The 23843-nt window shown below is 43.7% G+C and overlaps 2 protein-coding genes across 3 annotated transcripts in view; one reads left to right on the top strand and one right to left on the bottom strand.

The window, feature by feature from the left end:
• The window catches only part of LOC139541390 (KICSTOR complex protein SZT2-like), a 173931-nt gene extending 166373 nt beyond the window's left edge, over positions 1–7558 (bottom strand). Inside the window, exons 1-3 of the mRNA XM_071345992.1 lie at positions 7375–7558; positions 6526–6651; positions 83–256 (exon numbers count right to left, since the gene is read on the bottom strand). Of these exons, the coding sequence (XP_071202093.1) occupies positions 83–256; positions 6526–6651; positions 7375–7470 (396 nt within the window). The 5' untranslated portion in view covers positions 7471–7558. The remainder of the gene's footprint in view (positions 1–82; positions 257–6525; positions 6652–7374) is intronic.
• A 168-nt stretch (positions 7559–7726) lies between these two features.
• Positions 7727–22488, top strand: LOC139541394 (mediator of RNA polymerase II transcription subunit 8-like). Of its 2 annotated transcripts, XM_071345999.1 has the most exons (7): positions 7727–7873; positions 8064–8185; positions 10179–10323; positions 18121–18261; positions 18770–18857; positions 19027–19263; positions 19498–19874. In XM_071345999.1, the coding sequence occupies exons 1-7, from the start codon at positions 7868–7870 to the stop codon at positions 19563–19565; spliced, it is 807 nt and encodes a 268-aa protein (XP_071202100.1). In that variant the 5' UTR covers positions 7727–7867; the 3' UTR covers positions 19566–19874. The 2 variants fall into 2 exon arrangements, with proteins under 2 accessions (XP_071202100.1, XP_071202101.1); XM_071346000.1 differs by lacking the exon at positions 10179–10323 and having other exon boundaries at positions 19498–22488.
• Positions 22489–23843: the final 1355 nt, after the last annotated feature.

Genomic DNA, 23843 nt, shown 5'->3' with positions numbered 1-23843 from the left:
TGCAAGAATCTGGTGGTGATACTGTTTGGCCAGGTATCTTGTGTAGTACTAGATATCTTGCTGAAGAAGCCACTTTACTCACCACAATGCCAGTGGAGGGGCTGAGGTCCAGCTCGATGATGAAGCGGTACCTGCGGGACAGGAAGGTGACACGGGTGGAGGGTACCAGCAGGTAGGGCAGGGTGGAGGGGGAGAAATCTGGCTGCCATCCCTTGGGCAGGATGCTGAGCAGGTCCAGCTCATTCTCTGAGTTCAGCTACACAGGAGGTGGAACCACAACAATCATCAACAACCCTATGGAAATATGGTCATTTAACAGATGCTACATTTTATCCAAAGCAACTTAAAAAATCGTTAGCATTGCCAGTGACACATAAATTCAGTATGTTGGACTTATTAAAAACTAGGGTAACAGTGAGAATTTCCTGTGCTGGACAACTTGTTCCAGCCGTTGATAAGTCATTGATAATAATCTGCCAATTGTTTTCATGTCATTACATTAAGATATAAGGGGGAACATAAGGCATTCAATAAAATTCACGAGTTGATTTAAAACCTTTTTAACAAAGAGATGTGCTGTTCGATCTGACAATTAATCTCAATGGTTGTACAGCCATCTCAAATAAAACTGAAGGACCTCGGTGTTAGTCTGCACCCTGATCTCTCTTCTTGACAAACATACTATATTGAAAAAATTATATTTCAATAACAGCTTTTTTTCACCTTTGTAAAAATCTCTAACTTTTTGTCCCAAAATTATGTAGAAAAGCTCATCCATGCTTTTGTCACTTCTAGATTAGACTACTGCAATGCTCTACTCTCCTGCTACCCAGATAAAGCGCTAAATACATTTCAGCTAGTGCTAAATACAGCTGCTAGACTCTTGACTAGAACCAAAAAGTTTGATCATATTACTCCGGTGCTAGCCTCTCTACACTGGCTTCATGTTAAGGCTAGGGCTGATTCAAGGTTTACTGCTATCCTAGATGGACTTGCTCCTACCCACCTCTCCAATTTGGTCCTGCCGTACATACAGTGCATTCTGAAAGTATTCAGACCCCTTGACTTTTTCCACTTTGATGTTACAGCCTTATTCTACAATGCATGAAATAGTTTTTTCCCCTCATCAATCTACACACAATAGCCCATAATAACAAAGAAATCCAGATTTTTTCTAAATGTTTGTAAAAGTATTACAAATAAAAAATGGAAATATCACATATACAAAAGTATTCAGACCCTTTACTCAGTACTTTGTTGAAGCACTTTTGGCAGTGATTACAGCCTAGAATCTTCTTGGGTATGACGCTACAAGCTTGACACACCTGTATTTGGGGAGTTTCTCCCATTCCTCTCTGCAGATCCTCTCCTCTTCAACGTAGAGTTGGTACCAGGTTTCCTCCAGACATGACGCTTGGCATTCAGGCCAAAGAGTTGAATCTTGTTTCTCATGGTCTTAGAGTTCTTTAGATACCTTTTGGCGAACTCCAAGTGAGCTGTCATGTGCCTTTTACTGAGGAGTGGCTTCCGTCTGGCCACTCTACCATAAAAGCCTGATTGGTGGATTTGCTGCAGAGATGGTTGTCCTTCTAGAAGGTTCTCCCATCTCCACAGAGGAACTCAAGAGCTCTGTCAGAGTGACCTTCGCGTACTTGGTCACCTCCCTGACCAAGGCCCTTCTCCCCCGATTGCTCAGTTTGGCCGGCCAGCCAGCCAGCTCAAGACAAAGTTTTGGTGGCTTCAAACTTAAGAATGATGGAGGACACTGTGTTCTTGCGGACCTTAAATCCTGCAGAAATGTTTTGGTACCCTTCCCCAGATCTGTCCCTCAACACATTCCTCTCTCGAGGCCCTAAGAACAATTCCTTCGACCTCACGGCTTAGTATTTGCTCTGACATGCACTGTCAACTGTGGGACCTTATATAGACAGGTGTGTGCCTTTCCAAATCATGTCCAATCAATTGAATTTACCACAGGTGGACTCCAATCAAGTTGTAGAAACATCTCAAGGGTAATCAATGGAAAAATAATTCATCTGGGCTCAATTTCGAGTCTCATAGCAAAGGGTCTGAATACTTATGTAAATAAGGTATATCTTTTTTGTAATACAGCTGCAAACATTTTCTAAAAACCTGTTTTCGCTTTGTCATTATGGGGTATTGTGTAGACTGATTAGGGGGAAAAACTATTTAATCCATTTTAGAAAAAGGCTATAACGTAACAAAATGTGAAAAAAGTCAAGGCGCCGGAATACTTTCCGAATGCACTGTACCTACACGTACGCTACGATAACAAGACGCAGGCTTCCTTATTGTTCCTAGAATTTCTAAGCAAACAACTGGAGGAAGGACTTTCGCCTATAGAGCTAAATTTTTATGGAGATCTTTGTGGGCTATACGCCACCTTGTCTCAGGGTAGTAAGTTGGTGGTCTGTTGATATCCCTCGGGTGGTGTGGGGGCTATGCTTTGGCAAAGTGGGTGGGGTTATATCCTGCCTGGTTGGCCCTGTCTGGGGGTATCGTCGAACAGGGCCACAGTGTCCCCCAACCATCCCTGTCTCAGCCTCCAGTATCTATGCTGAAATAGTCTATGTGCTGGGAGTCTGGGGTCAATCTGTCCTATCTGGTGAAATTCTCCTGTCTTGTCTGGTGTCTGTGTGATCTCAAGTATGCTCCCTCGAATTCTCCCATCTCTTTCTGGCTCTCTCCCCTCGTGGAGGACCAGAGCCCTAGGACCATGCCTCAGGACTACACGGCCTGACGACTCCTGGCTGTCACCGTCCCAGATCCAGTTTCTGCTGTTCTGTCTGCGGCTATGGAACCCTGACCTGTTCACCGGACATGCTAACTTGTCCCGGACCTGCTGTTTCGACACTCTCTCTCCCTCCACCGCATCTGCCGTCTCAACCTCCGAATGCTTGGCTATGAAAAGCCAACTGACATTTACTCCTGAGGTGCTGACCTGTTGCACCCTCTACAACCATTTTGACCATTATTTGACCCTGCTGGTCATCTATGAACATCTTTAAAAAACAATCTGGCATTAATGGCCACGTACTCTTATGTCCACCCGGGACAGCCAGAAGTGCCACTCCTCAGAGCCTGGTTCCTCTCTAGGTTTCTTCCTAAGTTCCTACCTTTCTAGGGAGTTTTTCCTAGTCACCGTGCTTCTACATCTGCATTGCTTGCTCTTTGGGGTTTTAGGCTGGGTTTCTGTATAAGCATCTGCTGATGTAAAAAGGGCTTTAAATACATTTGATTGATTGATTCTTACATAATTATGCATTATACTTTTTGGATGCGCATTTGGGTGTCGAGCTGTTTAATTATGCCATATTTTCACACATCATCATCTGATCCAGGAAGGAATTTTCTGAATGACAGTCAAGTGAAGAACAGCTGTTGTGATCGCTCAAGCGATGCAACAACAGCCCACGTGCTGTAAAAAAGTGTTGGTGAGGAACGTCTAGAATATTTTGGTGTCTCATTTTTTATGACGGTGAAGACAGTTGTGCCTGGATCCACGTTGGATCTAATATTCCTAGTGAATTGATGTTCATCAGTTGTTTGCTTGATTTACAGCAGGGTCTCGCAAGATTTAACAGAGAAAGCATCAAGGTAATGAGTTCATGTTTTCATATGTTTTTTAGCCTCAGATTGGACACAGAGTTTACTGTACACAATTGTGTAGGATAGACTATTGTGCAACACCCAACACTATTCCTATTAATTATTCTGGATATAATGACAACAAATTACATAGCCGAATGGACTTATTCACAATATTATCTGGTAATGAAATAGCATGACACATACATTTTGGTTTTTATGTTAGACCCAGGGGTGAAAGTAGATTGAATTTCTTCCCGGTAAAACTCTTTTTATGAGCCTAATCATAGAATGACATATACAATAGGACCTAGTCGTAAAGATTTGTAATTTCAAATTTTTTCAATGTATTACCTTTTATTGTGGCATAAACACTACCAGTCATGATGTTTTCATCTGATTGTCAAACAATCACTTCAAAGGCCTCCTTTACTAGGCTACCCGTGCAAATTCATCCACTCGCAACATATTTCCTATATCCAAACAGTGGTGAATAGAAAGCGACATATTTCACAGAACTTATGCCTCCACTGCTGTCCACGCGCGTCTCATTGTCGACCACTCATCTCTGCCTTGGCAAAATGTCAGTGTTCTCGTCGAACCACCACATTTGGGTGTGTAGGTTATACCACCTGTTTTCAAGTCCATTCGCAAATTCATCATGCCTCTGGCATGCGGTAATGATAAATAGTGGTGTAATAGCCTATAGATTTTTTGACATTTTGTTTTCATTATTGTGATAGGCTCATGTTTTACCGGTACAGCGTACCCCCACTATATATTTTGCAGGGACGCTGTAATGGACCATACCACCTTACTTTCACCCCTGGTTACACCTGCAATTTCAAACAATACAAGGGGCTTGAAGTAGGCTTCTTGAAATTGAATACTGAGCTCAGAAATTCAAGTACTGGAATAGGCTTACAATGAAAATCAGACATTTACTCAATTTGGTGCTTGAGAAGTTGTAATTATTGTAGCCAATGTATAAGTTCTCCTGCTCACTTTAAGTTATGTGATTTCATTATTTATCTGTTTTTGTGTGAGATGTGGCCACTTTTGTTTGTTTCCCACCACTACTCTGTTGCGGTAAAACCACATGCGGTTATTATGAGAACGACAATATATCTAATGCAGGCTTCAACTTCGCTTTTCATACAAATCCTTCCATTACAAAAGGAACCTTTTTTTGGTTGCTTTCTGATTATAAAAACAGCAATGGTGTGATTCAAATGGTGAGAATAATGCTACGGCTATTCATGGCTTTATTATGTGTGCCTGCGTCGGCCACTTGGGCTACAGAAGAATCACCATGCATGCATCCAATGTATTTAGTCAGGCAAGTCCACATTATTCCTCCTCATTCCTTTTGCACACATTGTATATAGAATATTTTTTTTCTACTATGTTATTGACTTGTTTATTGTTTACTCCATGAGTAACTCTGTGTTGTTGTCTGTTCACACTGCTATGCTTTATCTTGGCCAGGTCGCAGTTGCAAATGAGAACTTGTTCTCAACTAGCCTACCTGGTTAAATAAAGGTGAAATAAAAATAAATTTAAAAATTAAATTCTCAAATACAGTATTTTAGAATGTTTTTTTTTACACTTTTTGCATTCTTTTTTTTGTGTGGGGGGGGGTCTATATTAGGTCCTATATGTACAATGATATAAATTATGAAATTGTATAACACTGAGTCCAATTAAGTGATTGAAAAAGGCCCTGAAAGGCCTTGAATTTGACATGCCCTTGTCTTAATGAACCCTGCTTAAAGGGTGTATAGTGCTAGGCCTGTTGTTGTTGTATAGGTGGAGTTATGAGCTAATATGCATATATACAGTACCAGTTCTGTATACCACCCCTATTTGGTAAAAGACCAAATCCATATTATGGCAATAACAGCTCAATTAAGCAAAGAGAAACGACAGTTCATCATTACTTTAAGACATGGAGGTTAGTCAATCAGGAACACTTCAAGAACTTTAAAAGCTTCTTCAAGTGCAGTCGCAAATAAATGCTTCAGAGTTTAAGTAACAGACATCTCAACATCAACTGTTCAGAGACTGCGTGAATCAGGCCTTCATGGTCAAATTGCTGCAAAGAAACCACTACTAAAGGACACCAATAAGAAGAAGAGACTTGCTTGGGCCAAGAAACACAAGCAATGGACATTAGACCGGTGGAAATCTGTCCTTTGGTCTGATGAGTGCAAATTAGAGATTTTTGGTTGCAACCGCCGTGTGTTTGTGAGACACAGAGTAGGTGAACGGATGATCTCCGCATGTCTGGTTCCCACCGTGAAGCATGGAGGAGGAGGTGTGATGGTGATTTGCTAGTGACACTGTCTGTGATTTATTTAGAATTCAAGGCACACATATCCTGCATGGCTCCGCAGCATTCTGAAGCGATCCGTCATCCCATCTGGTTTGAGCTTATTGGGACAAAAATAAATAAATCAACAGGAAAATGACCCAACACACCTCCAGGCTGTGTAAGGGCTATTTTACCAAGAAGGAGAGTGATGGAGTGCTGCATCAGATGACCTGGCCTCCACAATCACATGACCTCAACCCAATTGAGATGGTTTGGGATGAGTTGGACCGCAGAGTGAAGAAAAAGCAGCCAAGTGCTCAGCATATGTGGGAACAATTCAAGACTGTTGGAAAAGCATTCCAGGTGAAGCTGGCTGAGAGAATGCCAAGAGTGTGCAAAGCTGTCATCAAGGCAAAGTGTGGCTACTTTGAAGAATCTCATAAACAAATCAAAATATATTTTAACGCTTTTTGGTTACTACATGATTTCTGGGCTGGTCGCAGATCTGTTTACGCTGTTTTGACAACATTTATATTCGTTATCATTAGAGCGACAGCACAAAAGTCTAGCTACATCTGCTCCAGTAGAGCTAGTTAACCCACCAGTTCAGACTTTGGAACCGGCCAGATGACCTGATTGAGCTTGCCCAGGAACCAGGCCAGACGTACGTTGCGTGAGATACGGTACTCCTCCTTCATTAGCAGGTACACCTGGTCTGCCTCCTCCACCTGAAAAAGAAGACAAAGAATTAGAACATTTGGTGTTATCTCGTGAAAAAAATGACAGAGCCCTTTGAGAAGAGTCAGGATGTTGTCCTGGACCCTGCTTCTGCCAACATATTGATGAACTTTGACATCCTCAGAAACTAAAATAATCAATTATCTGGTCTGCAAGGGAAGGACTCTGCCCTTTGTTCAGTAATGTGATTTAATAGCCTACATATTAGCAAGATACTTGACTTCTGTCACAACACGTCTTAATCACATTAAAATACATTAAATCAATTTGTATATTCTGTGTGAAGTCTTCCTGACAGTATCATATGCCATAAAATGGGTGACAAAGCTAAATGAGCAGCAATCGGATCCCAATTCGACTCATGTGACGCACGGCATGACACTGGCAAAACAACCGGTCTATAGCTTTATATGGCCTGTCAAGCTAATGCATAAGATACGTTTGATATGGCTAGCTAGTTGTTGTAATTGTCCCTTGTATTTGACAGCAAATACAGGGAACATCTTTGGTATGCTCACTTCTAGCGGACTAAACTCCACTTCCTTCACCATGGAGTGTAGTTTAGTCTGCTAGGTCAGTTCAGGCGCGAGCGCTTTGCAACACCCCTAGCTCTAGTTACTCTGCTGACTGTTTGAAATGAATTGGAGAAGTTAGTTAGTTTAACAAGCTAGTGGCAACTCAGAGTTACAAACACATGAACCTCAGTAAATTACCTCATTGTTCTGTTTGTCTGCCATGCCTTGTATGGCATAACCAACGTTAGCGGATTCTATGAAAGTCCGTGGATATCGGCAGGCACCGGCTGACATATGACTTGTTCACTTCGTTTTCATACACGACTGCAGGCTCGTCGTTGTTGTATTTTGTTTATTTAGTTATAAACCCCACGTGACCTGGATGCTTCCGTCTTCGTCTCTCCACCGGAGTACAACAGATAGGCCTTCAACGGTTTTGTAGTTCTACTTTTGATTCCAATATGCCAGCTTTCTGAAAAAGAGTGCAGATAAGTGGTATAACATATTTTATTGAGAATTTCACGGCATAACGACTCAAAGTAACACACGGTTGTCTGGCTAATTACAAAGGTTTGGAACTTAAAACGTAAAGCAAAATGATTCTGAGCGGAGCATGCTCACTGTTGCACTCATTATTTACTTCCGGTAGATATTTATTTCGCTAGCCAGCAGGTTCGCTACCCTAATAAAAATGCAGGTAAGGTGACTTTTCTACAAAATGTTAAATTCTGAACCAGTCAATTGTCTTAAATGAAGTACAGTTCCTCATAGCGCATGACATGCTTATTTGTATTCAGCTAACGTTGCCCCAAGTTACTGCTAGCGACTTACTAAGAGCTAAATGTTAACGCGTTATTAATAAAATCTGTCTTTTTTTTTCTGTCAAGCAACGGGAAGAAAAATTGCTGGACGCATCCGTGGAATCGCTTATTTCCCGCGTAGCTCATCTAAAAAACGCTCTTCACAGTTTCATCTACAAGTTGGAAAACGAGTATGAACGACTGACATGGTAAGTGACCAACTTAGCTGCTATCGTCTTGTCAGACAATTAGCTGCTTTGTTCCCAGATGGCTGACAGCATCACATTAGCCGGTTACAATCTGCTACCTAGCAAGTGACGAGCTAAACACTAACGTTAGTTAGTTGAGTTTATTTTATTTTTACAGGGACAAAGCACATTAATCAACGTTTCAGTAAAAGTGCCGATTTTCAACCGCAGTCCCATGGCAGGTTATTAAAACCAATTACAACATAGACAATCATTGAGCAGTGAGCACACGCAGAGCAACATAGGACACGCAAGACATAGCATACAGACAGAGCAACATAGGACAAGCAAGACGTAGCATACAGATAGAGCAACATAGAACAAAAATCAGCCAGGCAAAATTCATAAATGCAAAAAAGTGTTTCCACACCTCACAAGCAACAGACAACATGGAAAGCGGCAATACACAGCTAGGGATTATGTTCACGAATCTGATTGACCTTTAGCCATGTCTTCATGCATTTTGTGAAAGTGTGATATGTGGTGCAGTTATGTGTGTCTGATGGCAGTGTATTCCAGACATGGGAAGCTCTCACAGAGAAAGCGGATTTACTGAAGGTGCTTTTCCTTAAGGGAACTATACAGTCACCTGTCATGGCAGACCTTGTGGATCTGCTGCCGTATGTTTGGGTTTTCTGTTTAACAAAAATACTGAGTGGAGGGGGAGCCAGGCCATTTAGGATCTTGAATACAAGACATGCGTCGGTGTATTGCACAAGATTTTCCCAACTCAGGAGCTCATGCTTTCTGAGGATGTAACAGGGATGATGGCTATTGGGCTTCCTATCAAGCACTTTGAGAGCCTGTTTGTAGACAGACTGAATAGGTTTTAATGTTGTACAGCCAGCTTGGGCCCAACTAGGCAAGCAGTATGTTAAGTGGGGGAGTATCATAGATTTGAAGTACAGTTTTGCTACCTCTGTAGTCAAACAATTTCGTATAAATCGGAAATTAGCTAGGTTGAATTTGGTTATCTGAATTACCTTTTTCACATGCTTTTTAAAAGAGGGGCTGGAATCAAGTATGATGCCAAGGTACTTAAAATCAGATACCACCTGGAGCTTCTCCCCTGACACATAGACATCTGTCTCAGTAGCATCTGTTGCCCTCTTTGTGAAGAACATGCAAACAGTTTTTTTCACATTGAGATGCAAACACGAGTCACTGGGCCACTTTGTAACCTGGACCATTACAGTAGTGAGTTATTGTGCAGCTTGTTGTTTGCTCATTGCATGCACATATATCACTGTATCATCTGCATACATTTGAACTTCAGACCCAGTACAGACAGAAGGCAGATCATTCATGTACAGGCTGAACAGGAGGGGCCCCAGTATTGACCCTTGAGGCACGCACCACATCATAGCTAAGAGTGGGCGACAGCTCATTGCTCACTCTGACACACTGAGTTCTGCCTTCAAGGTATGATTTCATCCATCTTAAGGCATCGGGGGAAAAGTTGAACTTGGACAATTTTGTGATGAGAATCTCATGGTTAACAGTATCAAAAGCCTTCCTTAGGTCCAGAAACACAGCTCCAACAACGCCCCCTTTGTCCATCTTGGACTTCACATTTTCCAGAAGAAAGCAGTTGGCCGTTAGCTAACTTTAGTTCGTATGCTTGCCTGGTTTCTTCCTAGGTTCCTTCCATTCTAGGGAGTTTTTTTAACCACCGTGCTTCTACATCTGCATTGCTTGCTGTTTGGGTATTTAGACTAGGTTTCTGTATAGCACTTTGTGACATCGGCTGATGTAAAAATGGCTTTGTAAATAAATTGCATATGATACATTTGGAGAAAACTAGCTAGGTCCCAGTGTTGCTTTTGGATGGCATTGCTGAAAGTAATTGCGAGACTTGGTTACCTATTTGGAAAAATTAATATAATTGTATGAAAATAAATGTACTCTAATAGTTAATTCATGAAGTTGTTGTCTCTCTATACTTGGACAATAGGCCCTCTGTGTTGGACAACTTTGCCCTCTTGTCCGGTCAGTTGAACACCATCAATAAACTGTTGCGGAATGAGAAGACGCCATCTTTCCGCCAGCAGATCATCATCCCCCTGCTGTTGTCTCCAGACAGGGATGAAGAACTAGCTGTGAGTATCTTTTCTGTGGATGAGGATTAGCCTGGTTAAACCAGACTGAATGCTGTACTCAGGCAGTGAAACAATGGTGAGAACAGCATTGAGTCTGGTTTAACCAGCCAAGAGTAGGATAGTTTTTCAGACACACATTTATTTTTTTATTTTTTTTATTTCACCTTTATTTAACCAGGTAGGCTAGTTGAAAACAAGTTCTCAATTACAACTGCGACCTGGCCAAGATAAAGCAAAGCAGTGCGACAGAAACAACAACACAGAGTTACATGGAATTAAGAAGCGTACAGTCAACACAATAGGAAAAAAAGAAAGTCTATATACTAGAGGTCGACCGATTATGATTTTTCAACACCGATACCGATTTATTGGAGGACCAAAAAAGCCGATACCGATTAATCGGCCGAATTTATTTATTTTTCTTTTTTTTATTATTTATTTGTAAGATTGACAATTACAACAATACTGAATGAACACTTATTTTAACTTAATATAATACATCAATAAAATCAATTTAGCCTCAAATAAATAATGAAACATGTTCAATTTGGTTTAAATAATGCAAAAACAAAGTGTTGGAGAAGAAAGTAAAAGTGCAATATGTGCCATGTAAGAAAGCTAACGTTTAAGTTCCTTGCTCAGAACATGAGAACATATGAAAGCTGGTGGTTCCTTTTAACATGAGTCTTCAATATTCCCAGGTAAGAAGTTTTAGGTTGTAGTTATTATAGGACTATTTCTCTCTATACCATTTGTATTTCATTAACCTTTGACCTATTGGATGTTCTTATAGGCACTTTAGTATTGCCAGTGTAAGAGTATAGCTTCCGTTCCTCTCCTTGCTCCTACCTGGGCTCGAACCAGGAACACATCGACAACAGCCACCCTCGAAGCAGCGTTAACAATGCAGAGCAAGGGGAATAACCACTCCAAGTCTCAGAGCGAGTGACGTTTGAAACGCTATTAGCGCGCACCCCGCTAACTAGCTAGCCATTTCACATTTCACAAACTGGATGCAGTCTATCACAGTGCCATCCGTTTTGTTACCAAATCACCTTATACCACCCACCACTGCGACCTGTATGCTCTAGTCGGCTAGCCCTCTCTACATATTCGTCGCCAGACCCACTGGCTCCAGGTCATCTATAAGTCTATGCTAGGTAAAGCTCCGCCTTATCTCAGGTCACTGGTCACGATAACAACACCCACCCGTAGCACACGTTCCAGCAGGTATATCTCACTGATCATCCCCAAAGCCAACACCTCATTTGGCCGCCTTTCCTTCCAGTTCTCTGCTGCCATTGACTGGAACGAATTGCAAAAATCGCTGAAGCTGGAGACTTATTTCCCTCACCAACTTTCTCAGCAGCTAACCGATCGCTGCAGCTGTACATAGTCCATCTGTAAATAGCCCACCCAATCTACCTACCTCATCCCCATATTGTTTTTATTTACTTTTATGCTCTTTTGCACACCAGTATCTCTACTTGCACATCATCATCTGCTCATTTATCACTACAGTATTAATCTGCGAAATTGTAATTATGCGCTCCTATGGCCTATTTATTGCCTACCACCTCGTGCCTTTTTCACACACTGTATACAGACTTTCTTTTTTCTACTGTGTCATTGACTTGTTTATTGTGTAATTGGCTTGTTTATTGTTTATTCCATGTGTAACTCTGTTACAACTCTCTCTGCCAAACTGTTGCATATACCCTGACTCTGCGTGCAATGAACGCAAGAGAAGTGACACAATTTCACCTGGTTAATATTGCCTGCTAACCTGGATTTCTTTTAGCTAAATATGCAGGTTTAAAAATATATACTTCTGTGTATTGATTTTAAGAAAGGCATTGATGTTTATGGTTAGGTACACATTGGAGCAACGATATGCACCGCATCGATTATATGCAACGCAGGACACGCTAGATAAACTAGTAATATCATCAACCATGTGTAGTTAACTAGTGATTATGATTGATTGTTTTTTATAAGATAAGTTTAATGCTAGCTAGCAACTTACCTTGGCTTCTACTGCATTCGCTTAACAGGCAGGCTCCTCGTGGAGTGCAATGTAATCAGGTGGTTAGAGCGTTGGACTAGTTAACTGTAAGGTTGCAAGATTGAATCCCCCGAGCTGACAAGGTAAAAATATGTCGTTCTGCCCCTGAACGAGGCAGTTAACCCACCGTTCCTAGGCCGTCATTGAAAATAAGAATGTGTTCTTAACTGACTTGCCTAGTTAAATAAAGATTAAATAAAAGTGTAAAAAAATTCAACATAAATATTCGGCCAAATCGGTGTCCCAAAATACCGATTTCCGATTGTTATGATAACTTGAAATCGGCCCTAATTAATCGGCCATTCCGATTCATCGGTCGACCTCTACTATATACAGTGTGTGCAAATGGTATGAGGACCTATGGCAATAAATAGGCCATAGTAACAAAGTAATTACAATTTCGCAGATCAACACTGGAGTGATAGATGAGCAGATGATGGTGTGTAAGTAGTGATACTGGTGTGCAAAAGAGCAGAAAAGTAAATAAAAACAATATGGGGAAGAGGTAGGTAGATTGGGTGGGCTATTTACAGATGGACTATGTATAGCTGCAGCGATCGGTTAGCTGCTCAGATGGCTGTTGTTTAAAGTTGGTGAGGGAAATGTAAGTCTCCAGCTTCAGCGATTTTTGCAATTTGTTCCAGTCACTGGCAGCAGAGAACTGGAAGGAAAGGCGGCCAAAGGAGGTGTTGGCTTTGGGGATGACCAGTGAGATAGACTTGTAGATGACCTGGAGCCAGTGGGTTTTGCGATGATTATGTAGCGAGGGGCAGCCGACTAGAGCATACAGGTCGCAGTGGTGGGTGGTATAAGGCGCTTTGGTAACAAAACGGATGGCACTGTGATAGACTGCATCCAATTTGCTGAGTAGAGTATTGGAATCTATTTTGTAGATGACATCGACGAAGTCAAGGATCGGTAGGATAGTCAGTTTTACTAGGGTAAGTTTGGCGGCGTGAGTGAAGGAGGCTTTGTTGCAAAATAGAAAGCCGATTTCTAGATTTAACTTTGGATTTGAGATGTTTGATATAAGTTTGGAAGGAGAGTTTACAGTCTAGCCAGACACCTAGGTATTTGTAGTTGTCCACGTATTCTAGGTCAGAACCGTCCAGAGTAGTGACCGTCCAGAGTAGTGATGCTAGTCGGGCGGGCGGGTGGGTGCGGGCAGCGAACGGTTGAAAAGCATGCATTTATTTTTGCTAGCATTTAAGAGCAGTTGGAGGCCACGGAAGGAGTGTTATATGGCATTGAAGCTCGTTTGGAGGTTAGTTAACACAGTGTCCAAAGAAGGGCCAGATGTATACAGAATGGTGTCATCTGCGTAGAGGTGGATCAGGGAATCACCCGCAGCAAGAGCGACATCGTTGATATGTATAGAGAAAAGAGTCGGCCCGAGAATTGAACTCTGTGTCACCCCCATAGAGACTGCCAGAGGTCCGGACAACAGGCCCTCCGATTTGACACACTGAACTCTGTCTGAGAAGTAGTTGGTGAACCAGGCGAGGCAGTCATTTGAGAAACCAAATCAAATCAAATCAAATGTTATTTGTCACATACACATGGTTAGCAGATGTTAATGCGAGTGTAGCGAAATGCTTGTGCTTCTAGTTCCGACAATGCAGTAATAACCAACAAGTAATCTAACCTAACAATTCCACAACTACTACCTTATACACACAAGTGTAAAGGGATAAAGAATATGTACATAAAGATATATGAATGAGTGATGGTACAGAACGGCATAGGCAAGATGCAGTAGATGGTATAGTGTACAGTCTATACATATGAGATGAGTAATGTAGGGTATGTAAATATAAAGTGCCATAGTTTAAAGTGGCTAGTGATACATGTATTACATAAAGATGGCAAGATGCAGTGGATGATATACAGTACAGTATATACATATACATATGAGATGAGTAATGTAGGGTATGTAAACATTATATTAAGTGGCATTGTTTAAAGTGGCTAGTGATACATTTTTACATAATTTCCATCAATTCCCATTATTAAAGTGGCTGGAGTTGAGTCAGTATGTTGGCAGCGGCCACTAAATGTTAGTGGTGGCTGTTTAACAGTCTGATGGCCTTGAGATAGAAGCTGTTTTTCAGTCTCTCGGTCCCTGCTTTGATGCACCTGTACTGACCTCGCCTTCTGGATGATAGCGGGGTGAACAGGCAGTGGCTCGGGTGGTTGTTGTCCTTGATGATCTTTATGGCCTTCCTGTGACATCGGGTGGTGTGTAGGTGTCCTGGAGGGCAGGTAGTTTGCCCCCGGTGATGCGTTGTGCAGACCTCACTACCCTCTGGAGTGCCTTACGGTTGTGGGCGGAGCAGTTGCCGTACCAGGCGGTGATACAGCCCGACAGGATGCTCTCGATTGTGCATCTGTAGAAGTTTGTGAGTGCTTTTGGTGACAAGCCGAATTTCTTCAGCCTCCTGAGGTTGAAGAGGCGCTGCTGCGCCTTCTTCACAACGCTGTCTGTGTGGGTGGACCAATTCAGTTTGTCCGTGATGTGTACACCGAGGAACTTAAAACTTTCCACCTTCTCCACTACTGTCCCGTCGATGTGGATAGGGGGGTGCTCCCTCTGCTGTTTCCTGAAGTCCACAATCATCTCCTTTGTTTTGTTGACGTTGAGTGTGAGGTTATTTCCCTGACACCACACTCCGAGGGCCCTCACCTCCTCCCTGTAGGCCGTCTCGTCGTTGTTGGTAATCAAGCCTACCACTGTAGTGTCGTCCGCAAACTTGATGATTGAGTTGGAGGCGTGCATGGCCACGCAGTCGTGGGTGAACAGGGAGTACAGGAGAGGGCTCAGAACGCACCCTTGTGGGGCCCCAGTGTTGAGGATCAGCGGGGTGGAGATGTTGTTACCTACCCTCACCACCTGGGTGCGGCCCGTCAGGAAGTCCAGGACCCAGATGCACAGGGCGGGGTCGAGACCCAGGGTCTCGAGCTTGATGACGAGTTTGGAGGGTACTATGGTGTTAAATGCTGAGCTGTAGTCGATGAACAGCATTCTCACATAGGTATTCCTCTTGTCCAGATGGGTTAGGGCAGTGTGCAGTGTGGTTGCGATTGCGTCATCTGTGGACCTATTGGGTCGGTAAGCAAATTGGAGTGGGTCTAGGGTGTCAGGTAGGGTGGAGGTAATATGGTCCTTGACTAGTCTCTCAAAGCACTTCATGATGACGGATGTGAGTGCTACGGGGCGGTAGTCGTTTAGCTCAGTTACCTTAGCTTTCTTGGGAACAGGAACAATGGTGGCCCTCTTGAAGCATGTGGGAACAGCAGACTGGGATAAGGGTTGATTGAATATGTCCTTAAACACACCAGCCAGCTGGTCTGCGCATGCTCTGAGGACGCGGCTGGGAATGCCGTCTGGGCCTGCAGCCTTGCGAGGGTTAACACGTTTAAATGTTTTACTCACCTCGGCTGCAGTGAAGGAGAGCCCGCAGGTTTTGGTAGCGGGCCGTGTCAGTGGCACTGTATTGTTCTCAAAGCGAGCAAAAAAGTTATTTAGTCTGTCTGGGAGCAAGACATCCTGGTCCGCGACGGGGCTGGTTTTCTTTTTGTAATCCGTGATTGACTGTAGACCCTGCCACATACCTCTTGTGTCTGAGCTGTTGAATTGCGACTCTACTTTGTCTCTATACTGGGACTTAGCTTGTTTGATTGCCTTGCGGAGGGAATAGCTACACTGTTTTTATTCGGTCATGTTTCCGGTCACCTTGCCCTGGTTAAAAGCAGTGGTTCGCGCTTTCAGTTTCACACGAATGCTGGCATCAATCCACGGTTTCTGGTTTGGGAATGTTTTAATCGTTGCTGTGGGTACGACATCGTCAATGCACTTTCTAATGAACTCGCTCACCGAATCAGCATATTCGTCAATGTTGTTGTTGGACGCAATGCGGAACATATCCCAATCCACGTGATCGAAGCAGTCTTGAAGCGTGGAATCAGTTTGGTCGGACCAGCGTTGAACAGACCTGAGCTCGGGAGCTTGCTGTTTTAGTTTCTGTTTGTAGGCTGGAAGCAACAAAATGGAGTCGTGGTCAGCTTTTCCGAAAGGAGGGCGGGGGAGGGCCTTATATGCGTCGCGGAAGTTAGTATAACAATGATCCAAGGTTTTACCAGCCCTGGTAGCACAATCGATATGCTGATAGAATTTAGGGAGTTTTGTTTTCAGATTAGCCTTGTTAAAATCCCCAGCTACGATGAATGCAGCCTCAGGGTGTGTGGTTTCCAGTTTACAAAGAGTCAGATAAAGTTTGTTCAGGGCCATCGACGTGTCTGCTTGGGGGGGAATATATACGGCTATGATTATAATCGAAGAGAATTCCCTTGGTAGATAATGCGGTCGACATTTGATTGTGAGGAATTCTAAATCTGGTGAACAGAATGACTTGAGGTCCTGTATGTTGTTATGATCACACCACGTCTCGTTGATCATAAGGCATACACCCCCGCCCCTCTTCTTACCAGAAAGATGTTTGTTTCTGTCGGCGCGATGCGTGAAGAAACCAGCTGGCTGCACCAACTCCGTTAGCGTCTCTCGAGTGAGCCATGTTTCCGTGAAGCAAAGAACGTTACAATCCCTGATGTCTCTCTGGAATGTTACCCGTGCTCGGATTTCATCAACCTTATTGTCAAGAGACTGGACATTGGCGAGTAGTATGCTAGGGAGTGGAGCGCGATGTGCCCGTCTCCGAAGCCTGACCAGGAGACCGCCTCGTTTGCCCCTTTTACGGCATCGTTGTTTAGGGTCACCGGCTGGGATCAGATCCATTGTATTGGGTGGAAGGCAAAACACAGGATCCGCTTCGGGAGAGTCATATTCCTGGTTGTAACGATGGTGAGTTGACGTTGCTCTTACAGTCGGGAGGAACTACTGAATATATGTAAGGAAACCTAAGATTACCTGGGGTACCAATGTAAGGAATAACACATAAAACAACAAAATACTGCATAGTTTCCTAGGAACGCGAAGCGAGGTGGCCATCTCGGTCGGCGCCGGAAGTCAGAACCAAGGCTATTGAGTCTGCCAATAAGAATACGGTGATTGACAGAGTCAAAAGCCTTGGCCAGGTCGATGAAGACGGCTGCACAGTACTGTCTTTTATCGATGGCGGTTATGATATCGTTTAGTACCTTGAGCGTGGCTGAGGTGCACCCGTGACCAGCTCGGAAACCGGATTGCACAGTGGAGAAGGTACGGTGGGATTCAAATTGGTCAGTGATCTGTTTATTAACTTGGCTTTGAAGGACTTTAGAAAGGCAGGGCAGGATGGATATAGGTCTATAACAGTTTGGGTCTAGAGTGTTATCCCCTTTGAAGAGGGGGATGATCGCGGCAGCTTTCCAAACTTTAGGGATCTCGGACGAAATGAGAGGTTGAACAGACTGGTAATAGGAGTTGCAACAATGGCGGTGGATCATTTTAGAAAGAGAGGGTCCAGATTGTCTATCCCAGCTGATTTGTACGGGTCCAGGTTTTGCAGCTCTTTCAGAACATCTGCGATCTGGATTTGGGTGAAGGAGAAGCTGGGGAGGCTCGGGCAAGTAGCTTCGAGGGGTGCGGAGCTGTTGGCCGGGGTTGTGGTAGCCAGGAGGAAAGCATGGCCAGCCGTAGAGAAATGCTTATTGAAATTTTCGATTATCATGGATTTATCGGTTGTGACATACCCTAGTCTTTGCTTACCGCCGTACACACTGCCCCCTCTCTCCAGAAACTGACAGAGCAACGCGTGCCTGTGTTCAGCCATGAGATTGTGCCGGATCACCTGCGCACCAAGCCTGATCCTGAGGTGGAGGAGCAGGAGAAACAGCTGAGTGCGGAAGCTGCCCGGATAGGACCTGAGGTGGCACAGGTAAACCGACTTGGTCTTCATCTAATCATACCGCAGTTTGAGAGGAAAGCAGCTCCCTGGTTCACATAAGGAAACCTGTATAATTTTCATACTACTGAGTGAAATTATACATCCACCCGTTGCTGAAAAGGATAATAAAATATTGAAGCCACTTCAAGCCAGCGTGACGGATGTTACTGTGCTTGCTTAGCAGGTGAGCTTCCTCCCTTTCTCGGCACACTGGCCGTACAACGGCTCATACCAGGGTCATCTGCCTCTCAAACACACGTGACTGTTTGCGAACGTATGTGCGTACATTTCAAGCTGTGGAGTGAGGTTACGGTACTATAACAGTTTTGTTACATATGCCCTAATGAACACAACCTCATGTTGTGTGGTGGGAAGACACAATTCCAAGTAAAATGGTGCTTGTCATGTAATGCACTCATGCACATTGTAGTCTAGCTATCCAACAACTCAAGTTGGAAGCAATGAGTAACAAAATAATGCCTTGTTTTTCTCCCAACAGAAACAAATCCAGACACTGAACAAACTCTGTTCAAATCTACTGGAGAAACTGAACAATCCTCGCGATGACAGAGATGCAGACAGTGCAGGTACACTGATTGAACCAAGGTTCCCTTTTTTCCTGAGAACATTTACAGATAAGTTAAGTAAGAACTGTTATGGAGTTTATTGATGCTTATGTACTCAAGATGTACAGGCGGTCTAATCTAAAATCCATGGTATGGAGTTTATACTTATGCGCTCTACTCTCTGTTTTAGCCATACGGCAGAACAAACCATCTTTCAACCCTGCTGACACCAATGCACTGGTGGCAGCGGTGGGATTTGGGAAGGGGCTTTCGAAGTGCAGGCCCCCTGGTCCTGTGGCCCCTGGACACACAGGACAAGGGCCCATAATGAGCGGAGGTCCCACCTTACAGCAGGTCACCATCGGTGGGGGTTCAGGCCAGCAGCAAGGCATGGGGCCTGGTGCTCCTCAGCAGCAAGGACAGCCAGGTATGAAGATCCTGTATGTCATATAGACCTGAGTCTTGCTTTGCTACAGTTAAGTGGTTTATTCACTTTAAGGCCATAACTCAAGGTTCTATAGACTTGAATAATAAGGGCAGTTGGTTTCTCAGACACAGATTATTTCTAGTGCTGGACAAAAAGTTACTTTAAATGTACCAGGCCATTCAGGTATTGAGAAAAAGACTGGTCTGTAACTGATTTGTTTATTACATTTTTCAGGGAAAATGCCATGCAACATCAAGACAAACATCAAGGCTGCCTCCTCAATGCACCCTTACAACCGATAAGATCCTCTCTATCCCATTCTGATAGAAAGCCTTTAGGAAGCCTACAGAGTGAGCCATGTACAGCAATGCAAGTATTCATATGATATATGCTATGTTATCTTTTGATTAAATACATCATTTTGAGAAGAAAGTATCATACTGTGAAAGTGCAGAAATTTGTCAGATGTGCTTCCATTTGTGAACACTAGATAGCACTGTCTTTCCATTTATATTCAAGGGACAAGACAGTTTGAGAACTTGGTCATTGTTGCAGAAAACTTAAATGAGATTTGATGTTAGTATTGAATAAAGGGCATATCAGAGCTTTTATTTTAAGATTTCTTTATCCATATATGTTAATTTGTCACACACAGAAAATCTGCTGGCTAAGAGCGTTGGGCCAGTAACGGAATGGTCACTGGTTCGAATCCCCGAGCCGGCTAGGTGAAAATCTCATTGTGCACTTGAGCAAGGCACTTAGCCCTAATACCTCATGTAAGTTGCTCTGGATAAGAGTGTCTGCTAAATAACAAAAATGTAAACAAGTCTGCATTATGTTATGTCTTTCAGAAATGTATAATACATTTGTGGGGTTTAGTGTCAGTCAGAAAAGGAATATACACTGCTCAAAAAAATAAAGGGAACACTTAAACAACACAATGTAACTCCAAGTCAATCACACTTCTGTGAAATCAAACTGTCCACTTAGGAAGCAACACTGATTGACAATAAATTTCACATGCTGTTGTGCAAATGGAATAGACAACAGGTGGAAATTATAGGCAATTAGCAAGACACCCCCAATAAAGGAGTGGTTCTGCAGGTGGTGACCACAGACCACTTCTCAGTTCCTATGCGTCCTGGCTGATGTTTTGGTCACTTTTGAATGCTGGCGGTGCTTTCACTCTAGTGGTAGCATGAGACGGAGTCTACAACCCACACAAGTGGCTCAGGTAGTGCAGCTCATCAAGGATGGCACATCAATGCGAGCTGTGGCAAGAAGGTTTGCTGTGTCTGTCAGCGTAGTGTCCAGAGCATGGAGGCGCTACCAGGAGACAGGCCAGTACATCAGGAGACGTGGAGGAGGCCGTAGGAGGGCAACAACCCAGCAGCAGGACCGCTACCTCCGCCTTTGTGCAAGGAGGAGCAGGTGGAGCACTGCCAGAGCCCTGCAAAATGACCTCCAGCAGGCCACAAATGTGCATGTGTCTGCTCAAACGGTCAGAAACAGACTCCATGAGGGTGGTATGAGGGCCCGACGTCCACAGGCGGGGGTTGTGCTTACAGCCCAACACCGTGCAGGACGTTTGGCATTTGCCAGAGAACACCAAGATTGGCAAATTCGCCACTGGCGCCCTGTGCTCTTCACAGATGGAAGCAGGTTCACACTGAGCACATGTGACAGACGTGACAGTCTGGAGCCGCCGTGGAGAACGTTCTGCTGCCTGCAACATCCTCCAGCATGACCGGTTTGGCGGTGGGTCAGTCATGGTGTGGGGTGGCATTTCTTTGGGGGCTGCACAGCCCTCCATGTGCTCGCCAGAGGTAGCCTGACTGCCATTAGGTACCGAGATGAGATCCTCAGACCCCTTGTGAGACCATATGCTGGTGCGGTTGGCCCTAGGTTCCTCCTAATGCAAGACAATGCTAGACCTCATGTGGCTGGAGTGTGTCAGCAGTTCCTGCAAGAGGAAGGCATTGATGCTATGGACTGGCCCGCCCGTTCCCCAGACCTGAATCCAATTGAGCACATCTGGGACATCATGTCTCGCTCCATCCACCAATGCCACGTTGCACCACAGACTGTCCAGGAGTTGGCGGATGCTTTAGTCCAGGTCTGGGAGGAGATCCCTCAGGAGACCATCCGCCACCTCATCAGGAGCATGCCCAGGTGTTGTAGGGAGGTCATACAGGCACGTGGAGGCCACACACACTACTGAGCCTCATTTTGACTTGTTTTAAGGACATTACATCAAAGTTGGATCAGCCTGTACTGTGGTTTTCCACTTTAACTTTGAGTGTGACTCCAAATCCAGAACTCCATGGGTTGATAAATTTGATTTCCATTGATAATTTTTGTGTGATTTTGTTGTCAGCACATTCAACTATGTAAAGAAAAAAGTATTTAATAAGAATATTTCATTCATTCAGATCTAGGATGTGTTATTTTAGTGTTCCCTTTATTTTTTTGAGCAGTGTATTTAAAACCTACTTCAACTGCTTCACCATGTCTCTCCAGTCATCTGAACCCTAGTACTGCCTCCTATCCCTTTACCATGTTGTCTCTCCAGTCATCTGAACCCTAGTACTGCCTCCTATCCCTTTACCATGTTGTCTCTCCAGTCATCTGAACCCTAGCACTGCCTCTTACAGTATCCCTTCACCATTCCGGCCATTATGAATAATGTAGGCCCGGTGAGAGTAATGCGGCTGGACATTGCACTGCCTGGCCTGATAATGTCAAAGTCGTTAAGGGAGGAAATGAGAAAGTTCATGCTGACGTGTTGGGGGCCTCTGTGCTCTGCCCCACCGTGGTCTGTCCACTCCAATCCCTATCCCACCTCCCGCTGGGCGGCCGGCACCACAGCGCAGAGACAGTGACCGCTGTGGCTGTCACACGATACGACACAGGTCGCTGGGTGACCTACATACACAATGTCCTCTGCCGGCCTGACGTCTCGCTGTGTCTGCCTCAATGCCCTGGTAAGAAAGGAGAGTCAGCTGAGACAGCTAGAAGATGCACAGGGTCAGACTTTCTATAGATGTCTTATAAACAATGGACTATAGGCAGATGGACATTGTCCCGCCTGTGTCCATTTGGCCTAACTGAGAGAGACTCCTGAACAGGCTGTTACTGCCTTGTTTTGACCCTACTGCAGCTCCCTCTATGTGAAATAAATTTAGGGCTACAACTCTTTATACAATAAAAAAATGGTTTCCCAGAGATGTGAGTCCCTTGTCAAATTACATATTTTGTACTTTCCCTTTTTTTGTTTGTCCCAGTAGAGCGTGAGAAGTGTGGCGATAATGAAGTGGGTTTGAGGGTTGGGCTGACCTCTACCCACATTCAATTAGCACTTACTGGAGGATAATATGTGTAAAGATGAATTCTCCTGTTAAATATTTCAGTAATAATGTGTATGGAACATTTGTCACAAGATTAATTGCATGGTGCACCAGAAGTGCCTTTGTGGAAAATAAGCCATGAAATGGTCATGTGGTGAATTTAGAGAGAGGGTGCATTGTTCTTATCATTCTCCTATTGATTGTTTTTTAGATTCATAATTTGCTCGTGTTTCCTCAATCACATGCTCAATCTGATTCGGATTCATCCTCCGATAATTGATTCTTATCTTTAATGATAGGGTGAAATCTGCAATTTCCATTTAAGAGAAAGTGTTTCGTCTTTTCTAGGATGCAATGAGCTTCAGGATGTCATTGAATGCCACCTAACATAAACCCATTATCTCTAGGTAGTGGCATGTAGACTAACAGTTAATAGTGTTGGAGCAGTAACCAAAAGATCACTGGATCAAATCCCCGATCCGTTGTGCCCTTGAGCAAGACGGTTCATCCTAATTGCTCCTGTAAAATGCTCTGGATAAGAGCGTCTACTAAATTACTAATATGTAAATGTATGTGGCGTCGCTGGTGTGTCAGTCAGGCCATCTTCCTTTTGGATTAGTCTTCATAGACATGGTGTTGAACTTTGAACTGACCATGAGGGGTCAGCAGTGTTTCACAGCTGAGTCTTTTGTGACAATATTCCACATTCTACAGTAAATCCTTCAGTCTTTAGGATGCAAGTTCCAAACATACATATTTTCTCTGACAATTATCGTGATACTTACATATGTTACATGATAATTACAAATTTCTTTACCCTGAGATTTGTGCATGAATACTTAACGTGACAGCTTCCTCCATATCCACGATCCTCTCTGAAAATCCCAGATTCCCCTGAAAACACCTCTGTAGATACAAAGGCCATTTTTGTGAATGTATGTAGCTAGCCCAGCAAGATAGTCTCGCAATGCTCACTTGGTTCTGGCTTTGTCTGCGAGGTGATTGCAATGCCAGTATATCTATGTCCTTGATCATCTAGAGAGGAGAATGTTTAGCATTTCTCAGTTCAGTTTGAATTTATGTTCCAGAGAAGATTGATGGTTTTTCTTGTGGGTTGGATTTGAATTTTGGCTTTGAATTTTCTCTTGAAATAATTTCTTTGGGCACAGTTTGAGGGAAATATAGACTCTACATTCTTTGAAGAAGAGGATAAGGTCCATATCTGGCTCATTA

The sequence above is a fragment of the Salvelinus alpinus genome, chromosome 16 (genome assembly GCF_045679555.1).
Source record: "Salvelinus alpinus chromosome 16, SLU_Salpinus.1, whole genome shotgun sequence".
Taxonomy (NCBI): domain Eukaryota; kingdom Metazoa; phylum Chordata; class Actinopteri; order Salmoniformes; family Salmonidae; genus Salvelinus; species Salvelinus alpinus.
This window is presented reverse-complemented; position numbering and strand designations above follow the sequence as displayed.

Bases quoted from the DNA above. Each gene is read 5' to 3' on its own strand.
- LOC139541394 (XM_071345999.1), top strand. The intron at 8,186-10,178 runs GTAAGTGACCAA...CTTGGACAATAG, and splicing joins GAGTATGAACGACTGACATG to GCCCTCTGTGTTGGACAACT. The intron at 18,858-19,026 runs GTACACTGATTG...TCTCTGTTTTAG, and splicing joins CAGAGATGCAGACAGTGCAG to CCATACGGCAGAACAAACCA.